At 37.2% G+C, this 26,962-nt stretch overlaps 1 protein-coding gene and 1 long non-coding RNA gene across 2 annotated transcripts; one reads left to right on the top strand and one right to left on the bottom strand.

Moving 5' to 3' along the window:
* Positions 1 to 9,640: 9,640 nt before the first annotated feature.
* On the bottom strand, positions 9,641 to 10,150 carry LOC149265482 (uncharacterized). The gene is made up of 2 exons (XR_016251324.1): positions 10,046 to 10,150; positions 9,641 to 9,922 (listed from the first exon to the last, which is right to left on the bottom strand). It is a non-coding gene; the product is annotated as an uncharacterized LOC149265482 (long non-coding RNA).
* A 561-nt stretch (positions 10,151 to 10,711) lies between these two features.
* On the top strand, positions 10,712 to 11,437 carry LOC149265481 (uncharacterized). Its single transcript, XM_089404123.1, has one exon. The coding sequence runs from the start codon at positions 10,712 to 10,714 to the stop codon at positions 11,435 to 11,437; it is 726 nt and encodes a 241-aa protein (XP_089260249.1).
* The last annotated feature ends 15,525 nt before the right edge of the window (positions 11,438 to 26,962 follow it).

The following is a 26,962-nucleotide window of genomic DNA, read 5'->3' as shown; positions in this document are numbered from 1 at the left end:
ATTCGAACAAAGACTTCATGACATCAAACGAAAGAAGGAAATCAAGCAACTGGAGGACCCACGAAGAAGAAGCTGTTGATGAATGGACAAGCCCCTAACTAAGAGGGAGTTATAACAAGTTTCCAATTACAAAGGAACTTGGACAAGTACCTTGTCAGAGGATACTTGGGCATGTCTTCCTCAATTGAGAGGAAGAGATAGACACAACATTCTTGTCTTCACTTAGGAAGAAAGAATGAGAAGATTGGGTAATCATCTTGCATCCAATACTCTTTGAGGATGTGTAGGTCATCCAAGACAAGAGTAGGCAAGAGGACCAATATTCTTTGAGGGTTGGGAACCCAAGACAAGACTAGTCCTAGAAGGTCATACTTAGTGAACACCCAGGTGGGTATATACCTTGAGAAACAATGACTAAGGTGTCTATAAGTCATTGGTCTCGCCAACACTATGCTCTGATATATTGAGAGATAGAGTTGTCAGTCAAGGCCTTGATGTGGAAACAATGTTGGTTACTATGATGCTATACATATGGAATTACCAATCTGATTCTTTTTATGAGAAATTCTTCAGATTGATAATAACCAAGTACCATTTTAAATACCTCCCTAGTTAAGAGGGAGTGTTGAAGAAAAGTGTAACTAGGTTCAGTATTTGTCAATATAATTTTCATCTTTGCACTTATCAAGAAAAAGAAATATGATTTTTATAAATTATATGAATTGAGTTTCTTTTAATCTTTGCACTTATCAAGAAAAAGAAATATGATTTTCATAAATTATATGAATGAGTTTCTTACTCATTCCACATACCTAGGAAAGTCAAAGAGTCAAAATTATGTTAAAGACCTCTTCTTGAGCATTTATGTACTGTACATGGGTCAACCTACCATCAAGTAGCCCTCCAAGACAAGCACCATCCTTCAAAGAAGACTACAAACAAAACAATGAAGAGAACATCATGTCAGTCTCAAAATATGTATATTAATGTAATGTCAGCTCATATAAAAGACACAATGATTTACGTGGACATGTCAACTAATTATGGAGGACAAACTACTATAAATAACCAGCTAGGGTATCCACAAAACTGCACAACAAAATCTTGGACAAGTCTCTGAAATCTCGAATAGGTGCAAGGCAAAATCCCGGATAGGTGCAAGACAAAATCTCAGATGACACAGTGGGTGCAGGAGACAAAGAATCTTAGACACTCAGACAAAGTCACTTAGATAAAGTCGCTCGAACAAGAGTACAATGGACAATATTCAAATGGACGAAGAGAAGAGTCAAGGAGAGACATTCTTTACCTTAGCCTACTATACACAATCTCGACATAATCATAAAGAGAAAGATTATCGTGATCTCACAATAGTACAATCTATCTCATGAACACAGTCATGACCTCAACATAATTGAGGTCATGATCCTAATGAATACAAAATCAAGACAGTGATGAAGAAGGTGCGGTCATGGTGCAGCAATGATCTAGCTAAAGAAACAATCATGGTACAACAATGATGATGATGATCTCAGCAGTGACAAAGAAGAGGATTGGTGTCTTGGTCTTGAAGTGGCATAGTAGGTCAAGGGTCACGGTCTTGGTATGTATTTGTCAATTAGAATCTCTATAAGAAGAATTACATGCAAGTTTTGCTCTCCAAGAGGGAGAGGTTTTGGCCTTGGCAGAATGCCAACTTCCTGAATTCTTGTCTCTTTGTTAAGAGTTTGATGAAGTAAACACCCACACTAATAATAAAAAGAAAAACAAGCTAAGATAAATTGTAAAAGCACTTCACAAATAGACTCTTACTAATGCTAATTGCCTTAAATTCTTTAACACAAATATCATATTTCAATATAGAAGTTTGATTATTTTTGTATTTTTTTAAGCTTCCCAATAATTTCAGAAATTTTCCCTAATATTACAAATAATTTAATAACAGCAAATGTAACATTGATTAAAACATCTCCTAACATTTTCCACAAAAAAATAATTTCATTAATCAAATCATTATAAGCTTACCTCCAACCTCCTTGGAGTGAAAACCTTGAAAAAGGTTACCAACATACCCACATATTGATGGCTTATACTAAATAGGAAATACAGGGAAATTTTGCTACCGAGTAAAAACTGGCAACATGAAAATCAGATCAACATCTGCCTGCCTCCTACATCCTTGCAGTGAAAATCTTGATCAAGATTAACAATACGCCCACATATTTGTAGCTCATTCTAAATATGAAACTGAAAAATTTTGCTACCCAACATGAAAATTTGGTCAAAATTCATCTTGAATAAAATCCATTGTTTGATAATAAAAAACATTTGTAATCAACAACCTGTAGAAAATGATTACCTTTGTTCTGCCTACCCATGCGAGAAGATCTCGGAAGCTGTTATTATTTTATAATAAAAATGCATTTGTAATCAACAATCTGTATAAAATGATTACCTTTGCTCTGCCTACCTATGCAAGAAGATCGCAGAAGCTGAGCTCCCTTTTTTTGCCAATCTATATAATTCCTTATACTGTCATGTAAATCCATGAACAGTAAAAATTGCTTCTATTTTCGTTGAGGCTCAGAAACTTTTCGTTTTCAGAGGCAACTGTACCTCATCTTCGGGAAAATTATCTCCTCATAGCCTCCATTTCAGTACTAAATCAATTTTACCATCAAAATGGCTTTTCCGGAATGCCATACAATAGCTCTCAAAGTTTTTATCTCAGCTGCTAGTGCAAACAAGTCTAATAAAAAATATATTGTTCAAGATCCAGCCAAATTCAAAGAATTCTCTCCACTCTATACAGAAAACGGAATTTAGATGTGCCCTAGGCATTTCTTCAAATATTTTGTCTAGTCTTTAATTAACTGTAAGGCCATACCAGAATATACAGGCCCTCTCTATTTATCCAAGCATTCCTATTTTCAAAGCATATGTAATCAGAGATTTTGGTTAATAAAATTGTGCCCTAGGCATTTCTTCAAATATTTTGTCAGTCTTTAAATGACTGTAAGGCCATACCAGAATATACAGGCCCTCTCTATTTATCCAAGCATTCCTATTTTTAACGCATATGTAATCACAGATTTTGTTTAATAAATTTTCGTTTGTTTATTTATTCAGTAGTAAAATGCTCAAAAACCTTTTGCTTCTTTATCCTCGATTTCAAAGAATCTAAATCTTTTAAAATAAGTCTGGTAAAGAAAGGAAAAGAAAGAAGCAACATTATCCTGCCGGAAAAACCCTTTAATTAGATTTACAATAAAAAATCTGCACATTGCAAACCGCCGCCCGCGCTCCTCATGTACAAGATGTCATGTGGTGCTTTTATTTCCTGATATGTCATTAAAAGACTAATGTATGATCGATGCCTTTGTAAGGATGTAACAAAAACCTACTAACATTAGAATACAGTTACTTTCAATATTATTCCTTCTCAATGCAACATCAACATTTCTACCCAACTAAAATAGTATAGCTTTAAAGGCCGTGCAAGACCTTTTTACAATTACTTTTAAACTAGATTTGAAATTATAATATAGGTCCACACGTGAGGTGGTGTTCAATCCTTCATGGACAATGGCTAATAATTGCATTATTACGATGTTTAATTATTAGGGATCTCTTTAATTAGGGAAACATGGAATCTATCAACTAAAATTTGGGTATTATAATTTGGTAAAGAAAATTTGCAATTTTGAAGAAGAATTATATATATATATATATATACGCGTAGTCTAACGAGGCAGAGGAGTTGCCCGGAAAGTTATGGAAATTCCGGTTATATTTAGAGAAAATCTGGCAAGGATTTTTGTAAATCAAAATTATAGTTGTTAAACTTCAAAATTTCGAGTGTCCTAGACGTTTTTGATGGTGTTGAATCCATTTCCACCATCAAAAACACGATTCAAACACTGCCTCTACAAGAGTTTTTGAATTTTTTTCCTAGATTCTAGCCACTTTTAACTGTCCGAGCAATTCTTCCACCTTGTTAGACGATGCCATATATATATATATATATATGAAATAAAACAAATAAAAATATTTTGTAATGATAATAACTTATTTCATTTAACAAAAGCGGAGAAATTATTTATCTTTATTCGTGACAACATAAAGAGACATTAAATAAATAAGTAGACAAACCCACTCTTCCCCATTATTGGTCATAAGTAGGTCATTAAAGGCTAATTTTAAAAAATTAACCTAATTTGTAAAATTGATTTGATTTTGTTTTACTTGATATTTTGCATCTATTTATATTTGGGGTAATGGTTGGAGGGTAGACCTAATGATATTTGGAGTAATGGTGGGAAGGCACATGCCCTTTGCCCAAATTTAAATTTGTAATGATAAATTTAATTCTTTATGAATGATGTTAAAATATCGATTTTGCAAATTGTCAAATACAAAAAATAATTGTAAATTGCAAATACTTTGCAAATTGTTGAATTAAAATCAATGTTGAACATATCGCGATAATATCAAAATTATTATCCGAGTTGCCTTTAGTGTGATTTTTTGAAGCTTTTTTGATGGGATTTTCTGGTCTAATTTCTCTAAAATCCAGTAGGAACTTATTGAAATCACAAGTTTGATGGGTAACCCCTGCACAATCGAAGTGCCCTAGGGGTTTTTCAGGGTGTTGAATCCATATATATAGTCAAAAAACCAATTTAAATAACACAAATTAAAATTTCACCTCAATTTTTCCGTCAATTCTGACACTGGAAAGTCCAAAAAGTCGCACTAAAGTCAACTCCAATATTATCACCGAAAACCACCTAGCTCATATTATCGCGATAAATTTGTTTGAATTTAAATTAAATTATCACGATAATTTTGAAATTATCATCATGCTTTGTCAATTTCAACTTATTAACAACTTTTTTCTTTTAATCCTAATTTTTTAGAGTGAGTTAGGGGATTGACGAAATACAAGGGGAAATCTATTGTTTTCATTCCCCATGATTCATCTCATGAGATACATAACTTAGTAATTAATGGTAAGTAAAAGTGGCATTTTCCTTTATCTTTCATTTTCATCTTTTTACTTAAATTTTTAATAGTACCATTAATTGACTCAAGATGTTTGAGAGTGGTTTTGACCTCATTGGATTTCATATGGAAAAAGTAGAATTTTAGAGATTTCAAGATTGGCGGGATTGCAATGTTTCTATTACATTTTGTGATGTTGGACACTAAAGCAAAATCATTGATTAGGATGTTAAGTTTTTTCTATCTTATTTTAATGTTCAAAGGGTGATCTTGATGAGGAGGATCCCAATATAGGCAATGGTTTTGATGTTATGTAGCTATTTGTTGTAGCATGATTTACTTTGGATTCCATAAGCTATTTAGAGCCTCTCTATTGATATTTTTTTATTCAAAGATGGTTTGCACTCGATGATATTTGGTTATATACACCCTTGCTATATACATGAGAAATTTTTCATATTTGCGTATAATAATTTGGATTCATATTAATGCACATGAATTATATGTTGTTTTCAAAATTTAAATATTTTATGTATTTTTTGGTCGACCAATTTTTTGGAGTTAAGGATATTGTCACCATTTTCCATCAAGCAAACAAGGGGAAATTTGTTGTTTTCATTGCCATGATTCATCTTATGAGATACATTTATTTTTGTTTTGATATGATTTAGTATCATTCTATTAGATGACTCAGGACAAATTGTTGAAGAAAAGTGTAACTGGGTTTGGTATTTGTCAATATAATTTTGATCTTTGCACTTGTCAAGAAAAAGAAATAATATTTTTATAGATTATATGAATGAGTTTCTTGCTCATTCCATAGATCTAGGAAAGTCAAAGAGTCAAAATTATGTTAAAGAGCTCTTCTTGAGCATTTATGTAATGTACATGGGTCAACCTAATGTCAAGTAGCCCTTTAAGACAAGCACCATCCTTCAAAGAAGAAGATTGCAAACAAAATAATGAAGAGAACATCATGTCGACCTCAAAATGTGTATATTAATGTTGTAATGTTGGCTCATATAAAAGACACAACGCTTCACCTGGACATGTCAGCTAATTATGGAGGACGAACTACAATAAATACCCAGCTAGGGTATCCAGAAAACTGCACAACATAATCTCGGACAAGTCTTTGAAATCTCGGATAGGTGCAGGATGGAATCTCGGATGGGTGCAGGACAAAATATCGGATGACATAGTGGGTGCAGGAGACACATAATCTCGGATAAGTGCAGGTAGCTCAAACAAGAGTACAGTGGACATTATTCAAATGGATAAGGTGCTACAGGTATCTCGGAGAAGGAGCAATATAATGTCTCGGTTGGGAGAAAGGTCATGTCTCAGCATAGTTATGAAGAGAAGAGTCAGGGAGAGACATTCTTTATCTCGGCCTATTATACACGGTCTCAACATAATCATAAGGAGAAAGATTATTGTGATCTCACAATTGTAAACTCTGTCTCATGAACAAAATCATGACCTCGACATAATTACAGTCGTGATCTTAATGAAGACAAAGTCAAGACAGTGATGAAGAAGGCACAGTCATGGTGCAGCAGTGATCTAGTTGAAGAAATAATCATGGTACAACAATGATGATGATGATCTCAGTAGTGACAAAGAAGAGGATTGGTGTCTTGGTCTTGGAGTGGCATAGTAGCTCAAGGGTCACGGTCTTAGTATTCGTCAATTGGAATCTCTATAAGAAGAATTATGTGTGGGTTTTCCTCTCCAAGAGGGAGAGGTTTTAGCCCTGGTAGAATGCCAACTTCTTGAGTTCTTATCTCTTTGTTAGCAATTTGATGAAGTAAACACTCATGCTAATAATAAAAAGAAGATCAAGCTAAGATAAATTCTATAAGCACTTCACAAATTGTTAAGAATCTTACTAATGTTAATCGCCCTAGATTCTTCAACATGGTATCAGAGCTATGGTTAAGGAAGGGAAAAAAAGAGACATACAAAGATTTATCTTCGAGGACATCAGAACAAGTTGGAAGGTTTGAAGGAGCAAGTCTACAATAGTACATGAAGTATCAACTTCAATGATTACAGTCATGCACTCAACTCATGTTCAATTTGATGGAATATATCAGTACCATTCCTGGGATCCTCATTTCTTGATCATTGAATCTTTCCTATGAAATAAATTACACTCTTGGCATATATGGCAAAATTGATCTAAGGAATGCCTCTCACAATCCATATTATACCACTGTCTCAATATAGTCACTGCAAGAAGGCAATTTCGATGATGAGACAGTCTCTCTATTCAGTGCCTCTCTACATAAAGACATCACTGTCTCGATATAGTGTCATAACCCCGGAGGCAAAACCCCGGATAGGTGCAAGACAATCTCAGATGACACAGTGGGTGCAGGAGACAAAGAATCTCAGACAGTCAGACAAAGTCACTCAGATAAAGTCGCTCGGACAAGAGTACAATGGACAGTATTCAAATGGACGAAGAGAAGAGTCAAGGAGACATTCTTTACTGTAGCCTACTATACACAATCTCGACATAATCATAAAGAGAAAGATTACCATGATCTCACAATAGTACAATCTATCTCATGAACACAATCATGACCTCAACATAATTGAGGTCATGATCCTAATGAATACAAAATCAAGACAGTGATGAAGAAGGTGCGGTCATGGTGCAGCAATGATCTAGCTAAAGAAACAATCATGGTACAACAATGATGATGATGATCTCAGCAGTGACAAAGAAGAGGATTGGTGTCTTGGTCTTGAAGTGGCATAGTAGGTCAAGGGTCACGGCCTTGGTATGTATTTGTCAATTAGAATCTCTATAAGAAGAATTACATGCAAGTTTTGCTCTCCAAGAGGGAGAGGTTTTGGCCTTGGCAGAATGCCAACTTCCTGAATTCTTGTCTCTTTGTTAAGAGTTTGATGAAGTAAACACCCGCACTAATAATAAAAAGAAAACAAGCTAAGATAAATTGTAAAAGCACTTCACAAATAGACTCTTACTAATGCTAATTGCCTTAAATTCTTTAACACAAATATCATATTTCAATATAGAAGTTTGATTATTTTTGTATTTTTTTAAGCTTCCCAATAATTTCAGAAATTTTCCCTAATATTACAAATAATTTAATAACAGCAAATGTAACATTGATTAAAACATCTCCTAACATTTTCCACAAAAAGATATTAAAAAAATAATTTCATTAATCAAATCATTATAAGCTTACCTCCAACCTCCTTGGAGTGAAAACATCTCCTAACATTTTCCACAAAAAAATATTTAAAAAATAATTTCATTAATCAAATCATTATAAGCTTACCTCCAACCTCCTTGGAGTGAAAACCTTGAAAAAGGTTACCAACATACCCACATATTTATGGCTTATACTAAATAGGAAATACTGGGAAATTTTGCTACCGAGTAAAAACTGGCAACATGAAAATCAGATCAACATCTGCCTGCCTCCTACATCCTTGCAGTGAAAATCTTGATCAAGATTAACAATACGCCCACATATTTGTAGCTCATTCTAAATATGAAACTGAAAAATTTTGCTACCCAACATGAAAATTTGGTCAAAATTCATCTTGAATAAAATCCATTGTTTGATAATAAAAAACATTTGTAATCAACAACCTGTAGAAAATGATTACCTTTGTTCTGCCTACCCATGCGATAAGATCTCGGAAGCTGTTATTATTTTATAATAAAAATGCATTTGTAATCAACAATCTGTATAAAATTATTACCTTTGCTCTGCCTACCTATGCAAGAAGATCGCAGAAGCTGAGCTCCCTTTTTTTGCCAATCTATATAATTTCCTTATACTGTCTTGTAAATCCATAATTGCTTCTATTTTTCATTGAGGCTCAGAAATTTTCGTTTTCAGAGGCAACTGTACCTCATCTTCGGGAAAATTATCTCCTCATAGCCTCCATTTCAGTACTAAATCAATTTTACCATCAAAATGACTTTTCCGGAATGCCATACAATAGCTCTCAAAGTTTTATCGAGCCAAATTCAAAGAATTCGCTCCACTTTATACAGAAAACGGAATTTAGATGTGCCCTAGGCATTTCTTCAAATATTTTGTCTAGTCTTTAATTAACTGTAAGGCCATACCAGAATACACAGGCCCTCTCTATTTATCCAAGCATTCCTATTTTCAAAGCATATGTAATCAGAGATTTTGGTTAATAAAATTGTGCCCTAGGCATTTCTTCAAATATTTTGTCAGTCTTTAATTGACTGTAAGGCCATACCAGAATATACAGGCCCTATTTATTTATCCAAGCATTCCTATTTTTAACACATATGTAATCACAGATTTTGTTTAATAAATTTTCGTTTGTTTATTTATTCAGTAGTAAAATGCTCAAAAACCTTTTGCTTCTTTATCCTCGATTTCAAAGAATCTAAATCTTTTAAAATAAGTCTGGTAAAGAAAGGAAAAGAAAGAAGCAACATTATCCTGCCGGAAAAACCCTTTAATTAAATTTACAATAAAAAATCTGCACATTGCAAACCGCCGCCCGCGCTCCTTCCCCCCCCCCAAAAAAATGAATTTTTAAAGTGCAAATTACCAAATAATTGATTTCTGATAATTCGGATATATATCTGATAGATCGGAAACACAAATTAAAAAATAAGAGCTCCATGGAGAACACAGAACCCTGAAAAGATTATTCCTTCTGCTTTTTCTCTGAAATCTCGAACGAGTCTTGGGAAAAAAAAATCGATATATAACAGATCTATAATAAAACTAAGCATATTCAATCGAAGGTCAGAAATGGATTATTTGAAAATATCTTTACATACACACAGAATGCAGGAAAATAAATGTCGCATTCTGAGGTTTCAGAGGCGCAAACTTCCCTGAAAACAAAAACAACTCCGCTCCGGAGAAAGCTTGAAGTGGACCTGTGTAAGAAGCACACAAAATGAAGATGTAGATCTACTATAGTCTTAACGTGCCGCAAAAGGAAAGCAGAAAAAGGGTTAAAGACCGATGAAAGCCCAATCAGAAAACAAAGAGAAACCTACAAATATAAGGAGCTCCCCTCGTCTCTTCTTATTAGATTCCTTGAATGCTGATTCTACGGCATCTCAAAGATGCTACCAGCCTTTTAATGGTCGTCTGCTGACCGGACGGGAAAAAAATATCGGAAGCTTTTGAATAGTGTTTTTTTGAAATGGATTTAATGCCATTAAAAAAATTACGAAGCATTCAAATTCTTAAAATGTGACCCTATAATCTAGATTTACAAAAAATTCTGTAGTATTTTATAAAAATCTGATTGGAATTTTCATGATTTTCCTAGTAAATTTGAAGTTGGCTAGACTATAAAGTAGTCTAATGGTTTTACTCTTTTTAGTATAATATATTAACCACATCATATTATATATAATGATAATTATATTTATGTCCGACTAATGAAAATAAAAAAAAATAAAATTAAAAATAAAAATAAGGTTAATTAGTACATTAATACATCTATTTATTTTGAAATAGGGTTTCAAGATTTTAATTTAACTATTTGATATGGGTAAGATTTAACTTTTATAATAACCTTATGCGTGTGCTCATGCGCTGTCATTGGTTGCATTAGGGTTGCGCCTCCTCTGCCATGGATGAGCTAGGCTCCTCCCATCTCTCGATCGTCCTCCCCTTCCACTGAAGATGCTGCATTCAAGACCCTTCTAGCTTTGATGCCAGTCAAGAAAAAACCGAATGCTTCTAAGTTTGTCAAAAAACTGGAAAACATTCCAGTGGTTTCCCTTCCTCCGGAGGGACCGATTAAGGTAGCTTTGTCACTGGCAGAGAGGGCCCTCGTAAGACAGTTCACTGGCCTTTGGCCTTCTCCCAAAGCCACAGAAGCCTGGATCTATAGGAACTGGAGGCCGTTAATTAAGCAAAGTGCCACCTCGTACATTCTAGGGTGGGGCTATTTTCTGTTCGAGTTTATTTCAAAAGAAGACAAGGATCTAATCTTCAGGAACGGGCCATATTTTATGGGCCCTCAAGGTCTCTATTTGAATAGATGGACTCCCGACTTTGATCCAGTTGAAGACATTCCTTCAGCAGTTCCAGTGTGGGTAAGGCTTCCGAATCTTCATGTGCACTGCTGGAACTGGGATTCCCTTCAACATATAGGCAACGTACTAGGCAAATTCATAGATCGTGTAGGTACCAAGGATCAATACGACTGTGTTAGGATTTGTGTCGAAGTGGATCTGGAAGTGGGGCTGTCGAAGGCCATAAAGATAAATGTAGGGAGTTGGACTCATGTGCAAAAACTTGACTACGAGCAGCTCCCATTCAAGTGCCGCAAGTGTCAAGAATACAGACATTTCGCCAAGAACTGTCCCCAAAATGAAGAGGCGGTGCAAGGTAAGGAAGAATGGTTGGAAGCAGGTCAAAAGAACAAGGACTAACCCCAAGCCCTCAAACCCTCCTGGAGCTACAAAGGGAAAAGGGCAGCAGCTTCCTTCTAGTAGTCAAGGACAGTAGCCAAAGGCACAAGAGAATGTGTTCGAGCCCCTTTTCTCAACCTCAATTGAAGTGCAAGAAATAGGATAGCAGCAGAAGGATGCAAATGAGAAAGAGGTCCTCGAAAATTCCAGGCAAGGCGAGAGTGCAGCAATAAGCCCTAAGGCAAAGGCTATAGAGATGGAAAAGGAAGAACAAGATTCGAAAGAATCTAAGGAGGAAGGAGAAATAGGCGACTCTCAAACATTGTCCCGCAAATCAACAAGAGGAAGGAAATCTGACCGGGGAAAAAGAGAGCAAGAAACATATAAAGACAAGCTCCAAGGCAGTCAACCAACGTTGGAGAAGCTTCTAACAAAAACACCAAAGATTACAAGAAGTCAGGGATAGGGCCTCAAAGGGGCCACCCAATCTCATAAAGGTAAATAATGAATATTTTCTCCTGGAATTGCAGGGTGCTGGGGAGTAAGCAAAAAGAAGAAGCTATGTGAAGCTTGATTAGGATAGAGACCCCAGATATCGTACAGATCCAGGAGACCAAATTGGAGGAGAAGATCTTCCTTAGTGTAAGCAGGAATCTTTGGAGGAAAAGTGGAGGGTAGGCTGTCTCAGCTCGAGGAGCATCGAGAGGGCTGGGAGCTCTCTAGAATGAAGCCAAGCTGGAACTGGTCAATGGAAAACAAAACACTCAATGGAAACTTATGCAATTCATAAGCCGAGAAATAAGGGAGACCTTTAGCCTTTTCAATGTTTATGTGCCGGTTAATGGAGGGGAGAAGAAACAGTGTTGGGACTTAATCAAACTCATGGCTGAGGAAGAAATTCTGGGAAATATTATCATTGCAGGTGATCTAAATATAACTTTAAGCCCTTCCGAGAAGCGAGGAGGCAACTTAGTAAGGGATCCAGTGAGGGAATGGGTGGAGGACATCATGCAAGATTGGGATCTTCTCGACATCAAGCCCTTGAAAGGTAAGTATACTTGGTCAAATAAAAGAATTGGTCCTGGCCATATTGCTGCGAGATTAGATAGATTCCTTGTTCAAAGTTCCTATCTTCTCCTTGGTTTGGAAGCTAGGATGCTCATTCTGCCATGTAGTATTTTGGATTATAAACCTATAAGGTTAGAGCTCTCAGCAAACAGAAACCTTGGGCCCATCCCTTTTCGATTCAGTCCTTTATGGATCAACCATTCAAACTTTATGGATGAGGTTAAAGAAAGTTGGAATCAGCCTGTCACAGGGTCTCCTTTTTATGTGTGGGAGGAGAAACTAAGAAGATTAAAGGTTGTCCTGAAGAGATGGGCTAAATCTCTTCCCAATCAAGTTGATGAAAGGAAGATGGCCCATGCCTCCCTCGAGAAGCACCAAATGCAGATGGAAGAGGATCCCCCTCGAAGGAAACTATAGCCAAAGAAGGAATTTTGCAGCAAAGCTTCCACAAAGCTTGCTTGCAAGAGGAAGAATATTGGAGACATAAATCCCGTAGTCTGTGGTTGAAAGCGGGAGACAGGAATACCTCATTATTCCATAAGAAAACCCAAGTTAGAAGGTCCTTTAACTCTATAACTGAAATAAAGGAAGACCTCGTTATCCATAATGACTTCACAAGCATCAAAGGGGTTGCCTTCTGTTATGAAACCAGCTCACAAAAATATAGAAAAGAGAGATCCACGCCTTAGAATTTAGCCTCTTCGAGGGGGAAGCCTCCTTTACATTACATAAATGAGCAATTCTTCGATGACTCAAATGAAAAAACCTCCTTTCTATATATAGGAGTCTAAGGAGTTACAATATAACCTAGCTGGCCTAACAATAATAATATAAATCCACAAAAATAACAATAGAGGGATTCTATGGGGTACAGTAATAACAAGATGGGGACAATGGGGGCACAACAATATTAATAAGGGATACAACTACAATAGAATGGGGTAATCACTAGTATTATAAGGACCCAGCATGCCCCTCTCCTTCAAAAAGTGTTGTCCTCAACACTTAAGTAGTTCTGGATGCTTCTGTATAAAATTATCATCCTCCCATGTGGAATCCTCAGTGGATAAGTTCTTCCACTTGATAAGATACTTCGAAATTGATCGATTTCGTAACTGTCGAGTTCTTGTTTCTGTGACTGTTGTTGGTTCCAATATAATTTTTCCTTCCTCGTCAAGTTCTGGTAATATTGTTTAAACTGGGAGCTTGTCACCTATAACCTTCTTTAAACATGAAACATGGAAAACTGGGTGCAATCGAGAAGCTGCAGGAAGCTCCAATTTGTATGACATAGTACCAATCTTTTGCAACACATTGTATGGACCATAATACTTTGGTGATAATTTATTATCCTTCTTAGCTTACTTGAGGGACATTGGCTTATAGCGTTGTAGCCGTAGGAATACCCAATCACCTACATCAAAACTTCTTTCACTGCGATGTTGATCTACCTGTTGTTTCATTCTATTCTGTTCCAACATGAGGTTATCCTTTAAGAGTTGGAGGACATGTTGTTGATGTTCGATGTGATGTTCCACTGCTTGAACCTTAAAATTTTCTCTTAAATGTGATGTTATGGATGGTGGCTGATATCCATAAAGTGCCATAAATGGGGTCATTTTTGTTGCTATATGGAAGGAAGTGTTATACCACCATTCAGCCAGAGGCAACCATTTGACCCATTGTGTCTATTTATCAGATACAAAGCAACAAAGATATCCTTCCAAACATTTGTTTACTATCTCAGTTTGCCCATCAGATTGACGATGATAAGATGAGCTATGAGCTAACTGAGTACCAAGACAAGAAAATAATTATGTCCAAAAATTTCTAGTGAAAATGGGATCTCTGTCACTTACAATAATCTTTGGGTTTCCATGTAGCTTTTCAATTGTTTCCATAAATGCAATAGAAATTGTATTGGCTTTAAATGGATGTGATAATGCACAAAAGTGCGCATACTTGGTAAGTTTGTCAACTACCACCATGATGACACTCTTTCTCTCAGACTTGGGTAAACTTGTGATAAAATCCATTGAAACCTCCTCCCAACGTTGGCTTGGAATGGATAAAGGTTGTAATAGACTCGGTGTCTTACTTGTTTCAAATTTATTTTGTTGGCAAACCAAACATTTCGCCACAAACTTTTGAATATCTGATTTAAGGCCCAACCAAAAAAATCCCTTCTTAACCCTGTGGTAAGTTTTTAAAAATCCTGAGTGCCCTCCTAAGGGAGAAGTGTGCAATTCCATAAGAATCTTTTGTTTTAGCTGGGAATTCTTATAGAGGTATAAGCGATCTTTGTACCATAACGAATCATTTTGCCAGCTAAATGTATCAGACATACTAGAGTCTTGTTGTAACTTTTGAATAAGTGCCCACACTTCTTCATCATTCTTCCATTCCTCCCTTGCTTCATTTATCCAATCTAGTTGGATAATAGAAATGGCGCATAAAAATGCTTCCACAACCTCATCCTTTCTTGAGAGTTCATCTGCCACCACATTTTGCTTCCCTTTTTTGTAGATGATTTCAAAGTCATAACCCAACATCTTTGTGACCCACTTTTGTTGCTCTTCAGAGGATAATCTTTGTTCTAAAAAGTATTTAAGGCTATCATGATCTATTTTTACCTTGAAGTGTCTTCCCATTAGGTAGTGTCGCCATTTCTTAAGTGCATGGAGTATTGCCAACATTTCCTTCTCATAAATAGCTTTGTGTAAAAAATTTCCCTTGATTGGATGACTTTCGAAAGCAATGGGTCTTTCATCTTGCATTAAAACAGCACCAATTCCATTTCCTAAAGCATCACATTCCACAATAAAGGTTTTTGTGAAGTCTGGTGTAGCTAAGACCGGTGCTTGGCACGTTGCCCCTTTAAGATGCTCGAAGGCCTTTGTTGCTTCTGGAGTCCATGAAAATGCATATTTCTTCAATAATGTTGTTAGAGGTGCTGCTATTCTCCCATAATTCTTAACAAACTTGCAATAATACCCAGTCAACTCGAGAAATCCTCGCAGATGCTTTATGGATGTGGGGATTTTCCATTCCTTAATAGATTTAATTTTGCTAGGGTCTACCTTAACTCCTTCATGAGATATAATATGACCCAGATATTCCACCTCTTGTACTCCAAAGAAACATGTGGATCTTTTTGCATATAATTGTTTCTCCTCGAATAGTTGTAGCACCCTGTCAACATGTTCAACATGATCCTTCCAACACTTGCTGTAGATTAGTATATCATCAAAAAATACTAACACAAATTTTCTAAGGTATGGTTTGAAAATGGAATTCATCAAACCTTGAAATGTTGAAGGTGCATTGGTAAGGCCAAAAGGCATGACCAAAAATTCATAATGACCCTCATGAGTTCTAAATGTTGTTTTCAGAATGTCTTCAGTCTTCATTCTGATTTGATGATATCCTGAATGAATATCCAACTTGGTGAAGTAAATTGATCCATGCAATTCATTAATGACAGGAATGTGAAACTTATCTTTAATAGTGAGCTTGTTGAGCTCCCTATAATCCAGACACAGGCACCATGATCGATCCTTCTTATGCACCAATACTACTAGAGCAGAGAAAGAACTTTGACCCGGTTGAATTATACTAGCCTCTAGCATTTCTGCAACCATACGTTCAATTTCACTCTTTTGGGCATAGGGATATCTGTATGGCCTGATGTTTGGAGGAACACTTCCTGGAATCAGATGAATAGCATGATCATGATCACGAATAGGTGGGAGACCTTTGGGAGTCTCAAATACCTTGTAATGATTGTCCAAGACTTTTTGGAGATCTCGAGAAATAGATGATTCCAATGTGGAAACATCTAGCGAACATAATTGTGCAATTACACCTCTTTGTTCCTTTTTTAGAAGCTTTGTCATACTGTTAGAGTTGATTATCTTTCCCGGTTTCCCTGCAATACCCCTTAATTCAACTTCCTTTCCTTCTACATAAAATTTCATGAAAAGTTCTTGAAAATTAAAAGCTATTGTACCCAAGGATTGTAGCCATTGGACTCCTAGTACAACATCAACACCTCCCATTGGAATGGAAAGCATTGGGCTAGTCAATACATATTCTCCCATGGATAGTTTGATATTATGGCACTTTCTAGAGCAATTTATTGTTCCTCCATTTGCAACCATCACTTGACACTCTGGTGCTGGATATAAGAAGCAATTCAATTCTTTTGCTACCTTACAATGAATAAAATTGTGGGTACTTCCTGAATCAATCAACACTATTACCTTTTTCTTCTTGATTTGTCCTTCTATCTTGATGGTTTGAGGAGTGGTAATTCCTGCCAATGCATTACAATATATGGTCGGATTCATTTCTTTTTTATCTAGGCTTTGTTCTTGGAGTATATCCTCTTCTTTTGACCTTTCTTGCTCCTTTTCTTCTTCCTCTTCACAATCTATGTAGAATAATTTCTTCTCAACACACTTATGACCTTTAGTGTATTTTCTATCACAACTATAACAAAGCCCTTTTGCCCTTTTTTCTTCCAATTGTTGTGGTGTCAACCTTATAGGTTGTGGAAGACTAGGGGCAACAAAACTTCCATCTTTATAGTTGTGAGTGGTATGCTTCCTGGTTGCCATAATTTTGCTTTCCATTTTTCTTGCTAATTTGAATGCCTTCTCTAATGAATCAAGTTCCCAAAGGCGAACATCATGTTGGATATTATCCTTTAAAGTCCCTATGAACACATCAATCCTATGCTCCTCCGGAATATCTTTTACCTTAATGTTCAATTTTTGGAACTTCTCAATGTGCTCCATTATTGAACCCTTCTGTTTGAGACTTATCAATTGGCTAAAAAAAGTGTTGCTTTTTGTATCCTCATAATGTGTTGTCAATTCTTCTGTAAAAATTTCCCAAGTGATAATTTGTTTACGAGAGCAAAGCAATTGATACCATACAAATTGATTTGGTTCCAAATATAAAGTTGCAATACGTACCTTTTGTGTGTTTTGCACATTACTGAGATCGAAAAATTGCTCCATCTGTAATATCCATGTTGTGAGATCCTTGCCATAAAACTTCCTCATCGATTTTTGGAATATGGTGGGTCTTCGGTCCAACATTAGAGTCTACGAAATCATGATTAAAATTTCTTTTGTTCTCATCATGAGTTTCCTTTACTACCCTTTCACTATTAGTGACCATTTCTTGTAGCAACTTATTCATATTTATCTTCAATTCTTCCATCTTATCATCCATGCCATCAATTTTAGATCTTAACTTCCATGCAATCCATCTTAGCTTCTACACCTTTCTTTAAACCATCCATCTTAGCTTCTACATCTTTCCATAAACCATCCATATTAGATTCTGTTGCTTTTTGTGCAAGTGACACTTGTTGCACTTGGTCTCGTAATTTTGATATATCATGTTGCATTTCTTCCTCTTCTTCATAAGTCATGTTAGAGCTTTCAGGTTGCTTACTAGGTGTTTTCCAACTACACACCTTTTTTCACTTTGTAGAAGCTTGATATTGAATTTGAGGTATCTCTGCAATTTCGGATCATCCAGTTCTGAAATTGCGACCTGTAGTAGCTCTCTGTGTCCTCTTTCCAATGCCAGTAGTCCGATCCAAGTTGGATTCTCCAAGGAAGAGTTATGCACAATCTCCCAAAAGGACCTGATTATAGACTAGTTCAGTAAAGCGAACTTGTATGACGTGCCACGAGTCACTGTTTCAACCTTTGGATCTGAAAAATATATAAAAGAAACTACAGTCTATCCTCTTTCTGTACCTTCTTACAAAATTTCAATCCGATGCTCAGAGAGATAGTTATGACGATTTTCCCTAGGTCACCTGTTTGGAATGTAATTCATGAGTCTGCAAAAAGACCAACTTTCTCAGATCATATCTCCACAAATATAGCACAAAAAGCTCTGAAATTTGGACTTGAAATTCAGTGCGATTTCTTCTCAAATGGGCTTTTTTTTTAGCTTCTGAAATATCTCAGAAAATTTTTTATAATGAAAATGCCACGATGACTTGTTTGGAGCAGCGAAACCCTAGAATCCAAAGCTCTGATACCAAATGTTATGAAACCAGCTCACAAAAAGATAGAAACGAGAGATCCATGCCTTAGAATTCAGCCTCTTCGAGGGGGTAACCTCCTTTACATTACATAAATGAGCAATTCTTCGATGATTCAAATGACAAAACCTCCTTTCTATATATAGGAGTCTAAGGAGTCACAATATAACCTAGCCGACCTAACAATAATAATATAAAGCCACAAAAATAACAATAGAGGGATTCTATGGGGCACAGTAATAACAATATGGGGATAATAGGGGCACAACAATATTAATAAGGGATACAACTACAATAGTAATGGGGTAATCACTAGTATTATGGGGACCCAACACCTTCTCCCATTTTGAGAAACTCTACAATGAAGTTGAGGTTATGAGTCAGGGCTCAAGGTTCTTGGATGTTGTCCCCTCCAAGATCTCTTTAAGTATGAATCACCAGTTGGAAGCTAAAGTTACCAGACAAGAAATAAAGGTTGCACTATATGAAATGGAGCCAGACAAAGCACCTAGTCTGGATGGCTTTACAGCCAGATTCATCCAAGTCTTCTGGAAAATAGTGAAAAAGGACCTGCATAGAATGGTTTTAAAATCTCAAAACTGCTAGAAAATTGGAGGCAGCACGAATTTTGCCTTCCTCACCCTCATCCCAAAGGAGAAGGGTGCCAGCACTTTTAACAAGTTTCATCTGATTTCACTATGCAAGATTGGTTACAAGATCATAACAAAGGTGATTGCCAACAGATTTAAGGTCCTCTTTCCCTCTATTATACTTGAAAATCAAGGGGGATTCGTTCATGATAGGCAGATTGTGGATAATATAATCCTCGTGCAAGAGGCCATTCATTCTAGTTTGCAGTGCAGCGGAAAGAAAAAGGTATGGTGGTCAAGTTGTATCTAGCTAACGCGTTTGATCGTGTTTGTCACAAATTCCTCTTTGATGTGATGCATAAGTTCAGGTTTGGTCAAGAGGTTATTAGATGGGTCCGGGCCTGCATTTCTGAGCTCTGGATTTCCCCTCTGGTGAATGGAAGAGCAATGGAGTTTTTTAAAGCCTCTAGAGGGTTACGCCAAGGCTTCCCTCTTTCCCCTCTTCTCTTTGTTTTGCAAGCTTCAACTCTAAGCTTTTATTTAGAAAAATATCAGGTGGATCAAGAGATTATGGGACTTAGGATTGCTAGAGGTGTCAAGGATATTAATCATGCATTGTTTGCGAAATGACACTCTTCTGCTGGGTGTTGCCTTTGTTCATACTGCCTCTAGGTTCAAGAAAGTATTGGACGACTTCTGTTGGACTTCGAGCAATAAATTAAACGAGGGGAAATGTCACTTCTATGGCTGGAATATCTTCAACAATGATCTCTCCTCAATATCCAGATGTTTGGGCTTTGCTGGTTCTACTAATTGGAATTCATTCATCTATTTGGGCCTTCCTATCTTCCAAAGGAATCTCTATAGCAAATACTGGCTCCCGATGGTTGAGAAATTCAAGAATAAAATCCAGTCTTGGGGTTTCTCGTGGCTCAATCTTGCTGGGAAGACAGTGCTTATTAAATATGTTCTGACCAGCTTACCTATTTTCAAATTCTTGGTCATGTTGGCACCCATCAGCATTATCAAGAAGATGGAGAAGTGGATTCGTAGGATTTTCTGGAGGGGTGGCAAGCAGAATGATAGGAAGACCCCCCTAGTCACTTGGGACAAAGTTACTAAACCTTTGCTAGAAGGAGGTCTGAACTTCAAGGACTTGCGGATACATAATATTGCTATGGGGGCTAAAATTGTGTGGAGACAAATAGCCTCAAAGCCTGGCTGGGCTCAAAAGGCGCTATGGAAGAAATATTTTAGGGACCACAGGTTACGAAGCTTGGATGATCCTACTCCCATCATTAAAGGATCTCAAATTCACAAGCTTTGCATGCAAGCCTTACCACTGATACAAAAGCACTCCTTTTGGATTTCGGGAAATGGCAAGCTCATCAATATCTGGAATGACAAAATTATGAACGAAGAACCTTTAGGTGTTTTCCAAGAGCTTGCTAAGCTCCGAAGCTGGATGTTGAACGATGATATCAAAACTTTGTGGAATATTTCTAACTGGAAGGACAATGAGTGGCCAGGCTAGAAGAAACCAAAAATTATGATTGCTTTTGATCAGGCGTGGGCCTTCTTGTTGACAAAGCTAAGAGGAATGGGCCTGATTAATACTAGGAAACAAGATAAGAGAGGTTTGGGCTCTCAGATTGGTTCTTACACAGTTGCGCAAGGCTATGCACAACTCAAAAAAATTCCCCATGTTCCTTGTTGCCCTATGACTTGGAGAGGTCTTTGGAGGTAGAAGTGTGTGCCAAAAATCGATTTCTTCAACTGGTTATTGTGTCACAATACTATCACTGGGTTCTTTACCAATTGAGCTCACCTCTATCCCGGGAAGTTCCCTAAGAATAAATGGTTCGAGGCAGCTTGGCTGCCCTACCCGAAATTCATCTTTTGGCACATCTAGCTAGAGCGCAATCACAAAATTTTTCAAGAGAAAGCTAGAATTGTAAGCTTGTTTTGTCAAAAGCCAATGGCCTACTCAAGGAGACTCTTGGTGAGAAGTTTGGGAAGCTAGAGAATAAAAATCTAAGTCCCCAAGACTTGGCGTGGGGGAGTGTGCTTTGTCTCCAGTATTCTGATGGTGAGAGATAGTATAGCACTTGGAAAGACTGGCAGATTAGGCTTGCTGAGCGCGAATTCCACATGTGGCTCCAAAAGTGTGCTAGCTCCTCCTTGTTTTTTGACAAGGCTGCCAAAGGAAATCCGGGGATTGCTAGGGTTGGAGGTGTCATCAAGAATGCGGATTACAACATAGTGAACAGGTATGCCTGGGGCTTGGGTCATAGTACCAACATGTAAGCAGAGGCTATGGCCTTATTGCAGGGCCTTAAGCATTTATAGGATCTTGGTATTGAGAAATCCATTATTCTTGGTGACTCCCAATCCTTCGTTAGAATCCTCGTGGATAACACGTTCCCTCATGATTTTCGACTAGCAAGAGTGGTCACTAGAATAAGAAAGCTTGTAGGCTCCTTTCTTCAGGTGAACTTCTTTAATGTTCTTTGACAGAATAACAAGGAAGCAGATGCGGAAGCTAATAAAATTGCCCTCCTTCCCGTTGGCACTCGGATAAGAGACAGGGTTGAAGATTGGGATACGATCCCTTAATTCTATTTATCATGTTCTACTGTCTTTTACTTCAGTAGTTTGCCTGTATCCACAAGCTTGGGAAAATTCTGGAAATTGACTCGTCTAATGGTGTTAAGAAGACCCAGAACATTAGGAATATGGTAATATATTATTTATCTGTTGAGGGCAGCCAGTAATCTGCTAGCTGGTTTTGCCTATCTTTTAATACAAAGTATTTAACTGTTTTCGTTAAAAAAAATAAAATTAACTTTTATAGTTTTCAAGATTTTAATTTAACTATCAACAATTATTTGTTACAAAGTAATATTTAACTTTTATAGAATATTTATATAAATCAAAGGATTTAGGAGTATCAGGCATTGTAGGAGACGCTTTTGCTAAACACCACATTTGTTTGGAAGATACCCGAGTCATTATAAAGATTGACCACTTCCATCAGTTTAGGGGGAAATCTAAGTTGAGAAAATGTCTATCACCCTCAATAGGGATGATGGGTGAAAGATTAGCAGTTGTTGGATCCAATCTCTTTCTCCTAAGTTAATGCATTTCCCATTCTTCTTTCTTTCTTAGTGTTGTTCTCCCTTTTTTTATTCTTAAAAGTTTTTTTCTCATTTTTCTAATTTTCTTTTTTCCATTGTTTACTCGTTTTTTTGTTTTAATAATGTTTCCTTATTTATAAATTATTATTATTATTTTATTTATTTACTCTATTTATTATTAATATTATTGTTTATTATTATTTATTTACTATTTCTTTCTTCTTATTTTAAAATCATTTTTATATTTTTGTTTAATTAATATTTCTTTATTTTATAATTTTTTATTGTTACCATCATTCTTCAAAAATATTCTTTAGAATTACTATAAATAAATTCTAAATAAATAAAAAATGAATAACAATATTATTATTATTACTATTACTACTACTACTACTTTATTAAATCAAAAGTAAGTATATATCTCCCTCGACCGGGTGGCTGCCTGAGGAAGTCTACTAGATATGGCTGTCAAGAAAACACAAGGATGGGTACAGCCCACCGTAGCCCACACGCTCATGGCGATGGGTGCAGTGGCTTCTCGCATGACAATGTACAGAGTGGAAGGGAGAAGTGGCAGTCAGTGCCAGGGTAGTGATGGAGGTGGGAAGGACAGGACAAGAGAATGGGTGGGACAGAGAAGGAAGGAGGGGGAGTATGAAGGAATGAAGGGTGATGGGGAGAGTATTGTTGCGAAGGAGAGACGGAGGACTGACAAGGAAGCTCAGCTCAAAAGCTTACAACGACACCTTCGAAGTGACACCAGGTATGTTATCTGGCTATATTCATTAATTGAAATGATGCCTGTGTGTTTATATGGAAGGGGAATGAGAGGTCCGACCAGAGAGGAAGGTAGGGATAAAGGAGGGAGAGAACTGGACATGCAGGGAGGGAAGGAGACTTAGGTCAAACCTGTAATTGGTAATGCAAGGGACCACCAGGGACGGGAATATGAGGAAGCACATGCCATTAAGTTAGCCAGACAAACTTACAATGAGGAAGGAGATAAGGGAGATAAGCAAGTGAGAGGCGGGGAAATTGCGAGTGGTAGAGAAGAGCGAAAGGTGCATTGGCCAGAGGGGAGAGAGAAGGGAAAGAAATTGATTGTAGTAATTATATGGTTCGAGGGGCAAGAGGTTAAGGATGTAAGTGTCATGTGAATTTAGCACCAGGACTCTAACCAAGGGAGTAGAGCAGAGAGAGGAAAATACCAAAAAGGTAGAGAGGCTATTGCATGGTAGGGGAGTGGCGATGTTATTTCTGGAAGAGAGGCTATTGCATGGCAGGGGAGTAGCATTGTTACTTCAGGCAGAGAAGAGGCAATAAGGTAGTGGGCAGAGGAGCATCGGGGCAGAGACAGGGGGTGGTAGGAAATGCAAGGAGAGGGGAAGCGACAGAATAGTGGAAAGGTTGGAAAATATAATATGTAAGCTAACCAGAATGTTTTGTGAACAGGTGCGCACAACAGGAGACATGGCTAGACCAACCGGTGTACGAGGACGAGGCAAAAGAGGAAGGGAGGAGCCTTGGGCAACTGACCCAAGCACCTCGGAACCCAGACGTGGAAGAAAGCCAGTAGAAAGGCTTATTGATGAAGTGGTGAAAGCATATAGGGTAGGGATGGATGTAGGCATCCAGAAGATCTTAGAAGATTGGGAGGAATAGCTAAAAGAGGAAGCAGACTCAGAAGAGGAAATGGAGGCCCGGCGAGAGGTAATCCCAGACGCAGGAACTACGAGGGGAAGACTAACTCAATTTAAGCAGACTCTATACTTATATTGGCTCATGAAGAGCCTGATGGGGAAGGCCATGGAGCAGCTACCAATGGGGATGGAAATGATCCTCCAGGACATGCCAAACTACAAGAAGGACCTACAGACCATACAATTTCAGTTGTGCAAGTAGGACATCATCTTAGATCGTATTCAAAGGCATATCCCTTGTATTATCGAGCTCACAGATGCACCAGAGACTCAGCTGAAGACCCAACCCTAGTTGACCTAGCCTCAGAGGATCAAAAGGAATAGTTAGGTTCCTAACTGTTTTTTAGTTTTTAGTGGATAGCATTTACTTTTATTAATGTATGCTTATGATAAACAGAAACTTAGACTCTTATCATGATATAGAAGTATATATAGCTTGGGTAGATCTCCTTAAGCCATATGATTTTTGGATGGCATATAACACGGATAGGTGGCCAACAGGCTTGGTTTCCCATTGGGCAAGTTGAGGCCACCTATCTCATCTATGTGGTGTAAACTTGTTTTTCATAAATAAAAAATAGAAGGTCCTACCAAACATTACAAAATATATATATATATATATATATATATATATATATAATAACTTATTATTATAAATAATATTTTATTAAAATTATTCCAATATTTTATTAAAATTAAGAATAAATTTATATTATTTTTATATTAATTAATTTATAAGTTGTTTAATGTTTATATTGATTATTTTATATATTATGTAATGTTCATATTAAATATTTTATTTTTCCTTAAACATTTATTTTTCTAGTTGTTTTGCATCTCTACAGTATATAATTACATAACTGGAATAGAATATTCATCTAAATCTTGATAATGAACCACACTTAGTGGTTTGAAATGCCTCAACCTGAACAATTGAAATGTGATTTACTGGAAGGATTCTCTTGAGTAGCAGGGCACTGTGGATTCTGGAAGGGGATAAGAATACAAAATAATTTCACCATTATGCAAGCCACAAAAGAAAAATCGATACTATATGGGAAATTAGGGACTCTAGTGGTAACCTGATTCAGACTCTCTTGGATATTCAAGAGGAGGCGGTCTCCTTCTTTGAAAGGGCATACAGGCGTAGGGAGGTGGAATGCATAGAGGATCTAATTTGGGGGACTGTCAAGTTATGGTATGTTCTATTCTTAGAGAAATTTACTTTTTCTTTCTTATTATTATTCATAGATTAGCAATCACATGTGCATAAGTAAAGTGCAGATAGAACATTAAACAATCAACAGAAAACATGGCAAGACATGAGACACAAGATGTGGCGGTTAGCCAGGGAAAAACCCCACAATGTGTGGGGAAACCCTTTGATCAAATCTTCTTTTATCTTCGATAATTCAGCAGAGAGAAATAGTACAATAATAGCAGTAGCAAACTCTAAATCAACAGCATCAGCATTAGCGGCTTCATCATCAAAATTAGGGTAGTCGATATCTCACAAATCGACCATCGGATCGGCTTGATTCCACCACCAAAAGTCGCAACCTTTAGAGGAGGTTTAGAAAAACCTACAATGCAGTTCATAAGAGGAGGTTTGATGGTCCACGCTGGTCAAAGTTTGATCTGTAGTTGCAGCTTCAGTTTCAACAGCTTCCTTCAAACTAGGGCAGTCAATATCTCGCAAACTGACCGTCAGATCGACTTGATTCCACCACCAAAAGTTGCAGCCTTCAGAGGAGGTTTAGATGAACCTACAATACAGTTCATAAGAGGAAGTTTGATGGTCCACGCTGGTTAAAGTTTGGATCTGCAGTTGCATCTTTAGTTTCAGCAGCTTCCTTCCACATGTGTGAGAGAGAATCTTTACTGCACAGTAGAGAAGACCCTCTTTTCTGCGCAGGAGAGAGAGAGATGTGATGAGATGAGTGAGCACGAATGAGGAAAAGTCCTCCTGTATTTATACACAATGTTTATGTTTGAATAGATGCAACTATTGGGCTTCTGATCCTACATGACTTGTAGGTCGACTTGATAATAATTCCATAATCAAAATAAATTCATCTCCATAAATACTTATCGGAATCGGGTGATATTTAGATCAATCCTACACCTCTCGATGAGAGGAATCTAATAAAAATATTACCAGCCATGAATAAGATGACCCACATTGAGTTTGGCCCTAGTTTCCAATTTAACACTCCCTCTCAACTAGGGGGAACTCCATCTGCAATTTGTCTGTCAGTCACTAATATTCATCCATCAAATGCACTGCCCTATACAGCTTGACCCTTGCCCTGCTATACTCTATTCTACCTATTCTGCTTTATCTTGTTCTACCCTATACTGATCTGTAGTCCTCTGCTCTGTTCTTCTCTTCTCTGCTTTGTTCTGTTCTGCTATGTTTTTGTCCGAATTATGAAGAAGAAGAAATGATCGAGGATGCATCATACTGGCTCAAAGTCAGTCTTAGAGTATGTACCATTGGTCCCAAACCATCTCAGCCAACCCGAAGTCAGCATTATAGTGAGTACAACTCCTACCACTGGTCCCAGACTAGTATCATCCTCCACTAACTCAAAGTCAGTCTCAGAGTGCGTACCATTGGTCCTAGACCAGTCTCAACCGACTCGAAGTCAGCGTCATAGTATGTACCACTCCTACCACTAGTCCCAGACCAGTATCATAGTCTTAAAGAGTCTGCCACTGGTCCCAGACCAGTATCACCCGACCCGAAGTCAGCGTCACAGTATGTACCACTCTTACTGATCCCAGACCAGTACTGCACTAACCCAAGGTCAGTCTCAGAGTATGTACCAGACCAGTCTCAACCAACCCGAAGTCAGTGTCATAGTGAGTACAACTCCTACCACTGGTCCGAGAACAATATCATTGATCCCAGATCAATGAAGGTCATCCTAGCATAGGGAGTATAGTAGATACAACGATGCGTCCATCGGTACTACTAT

Source organism: Pinus tabuliformis, chromosome 6 (assembly GCF_031772625.1).
Source record: "Pinus tabuliformis cultivar Carrire ecotype Pingquan chromosome 6, CPIR1, whole genome shotgun sequence".
Taxonomy (NCBI): Eukaryota; Viridiplantae; Streptophyta; class Pinopsida; order Pinales; family Pinaceae; genus Pinus; species Pinus tabuliformis.
The sequence above is the reverse complement of the archived record's forward strand: the minus strand, read 5'-3'. Positions and strand labels throughout refer to the sequence as shown.

What these genes read in the sequence shown, in the direction of transcription:
- LOC149265481 (XM_089404123.1), top strand. Translation starts at nt 10,712, where the DNA reads ATGCCAGTCAAGAAAAAACCGAATGCTTCTAAGTTTGTCAAAAAACTG.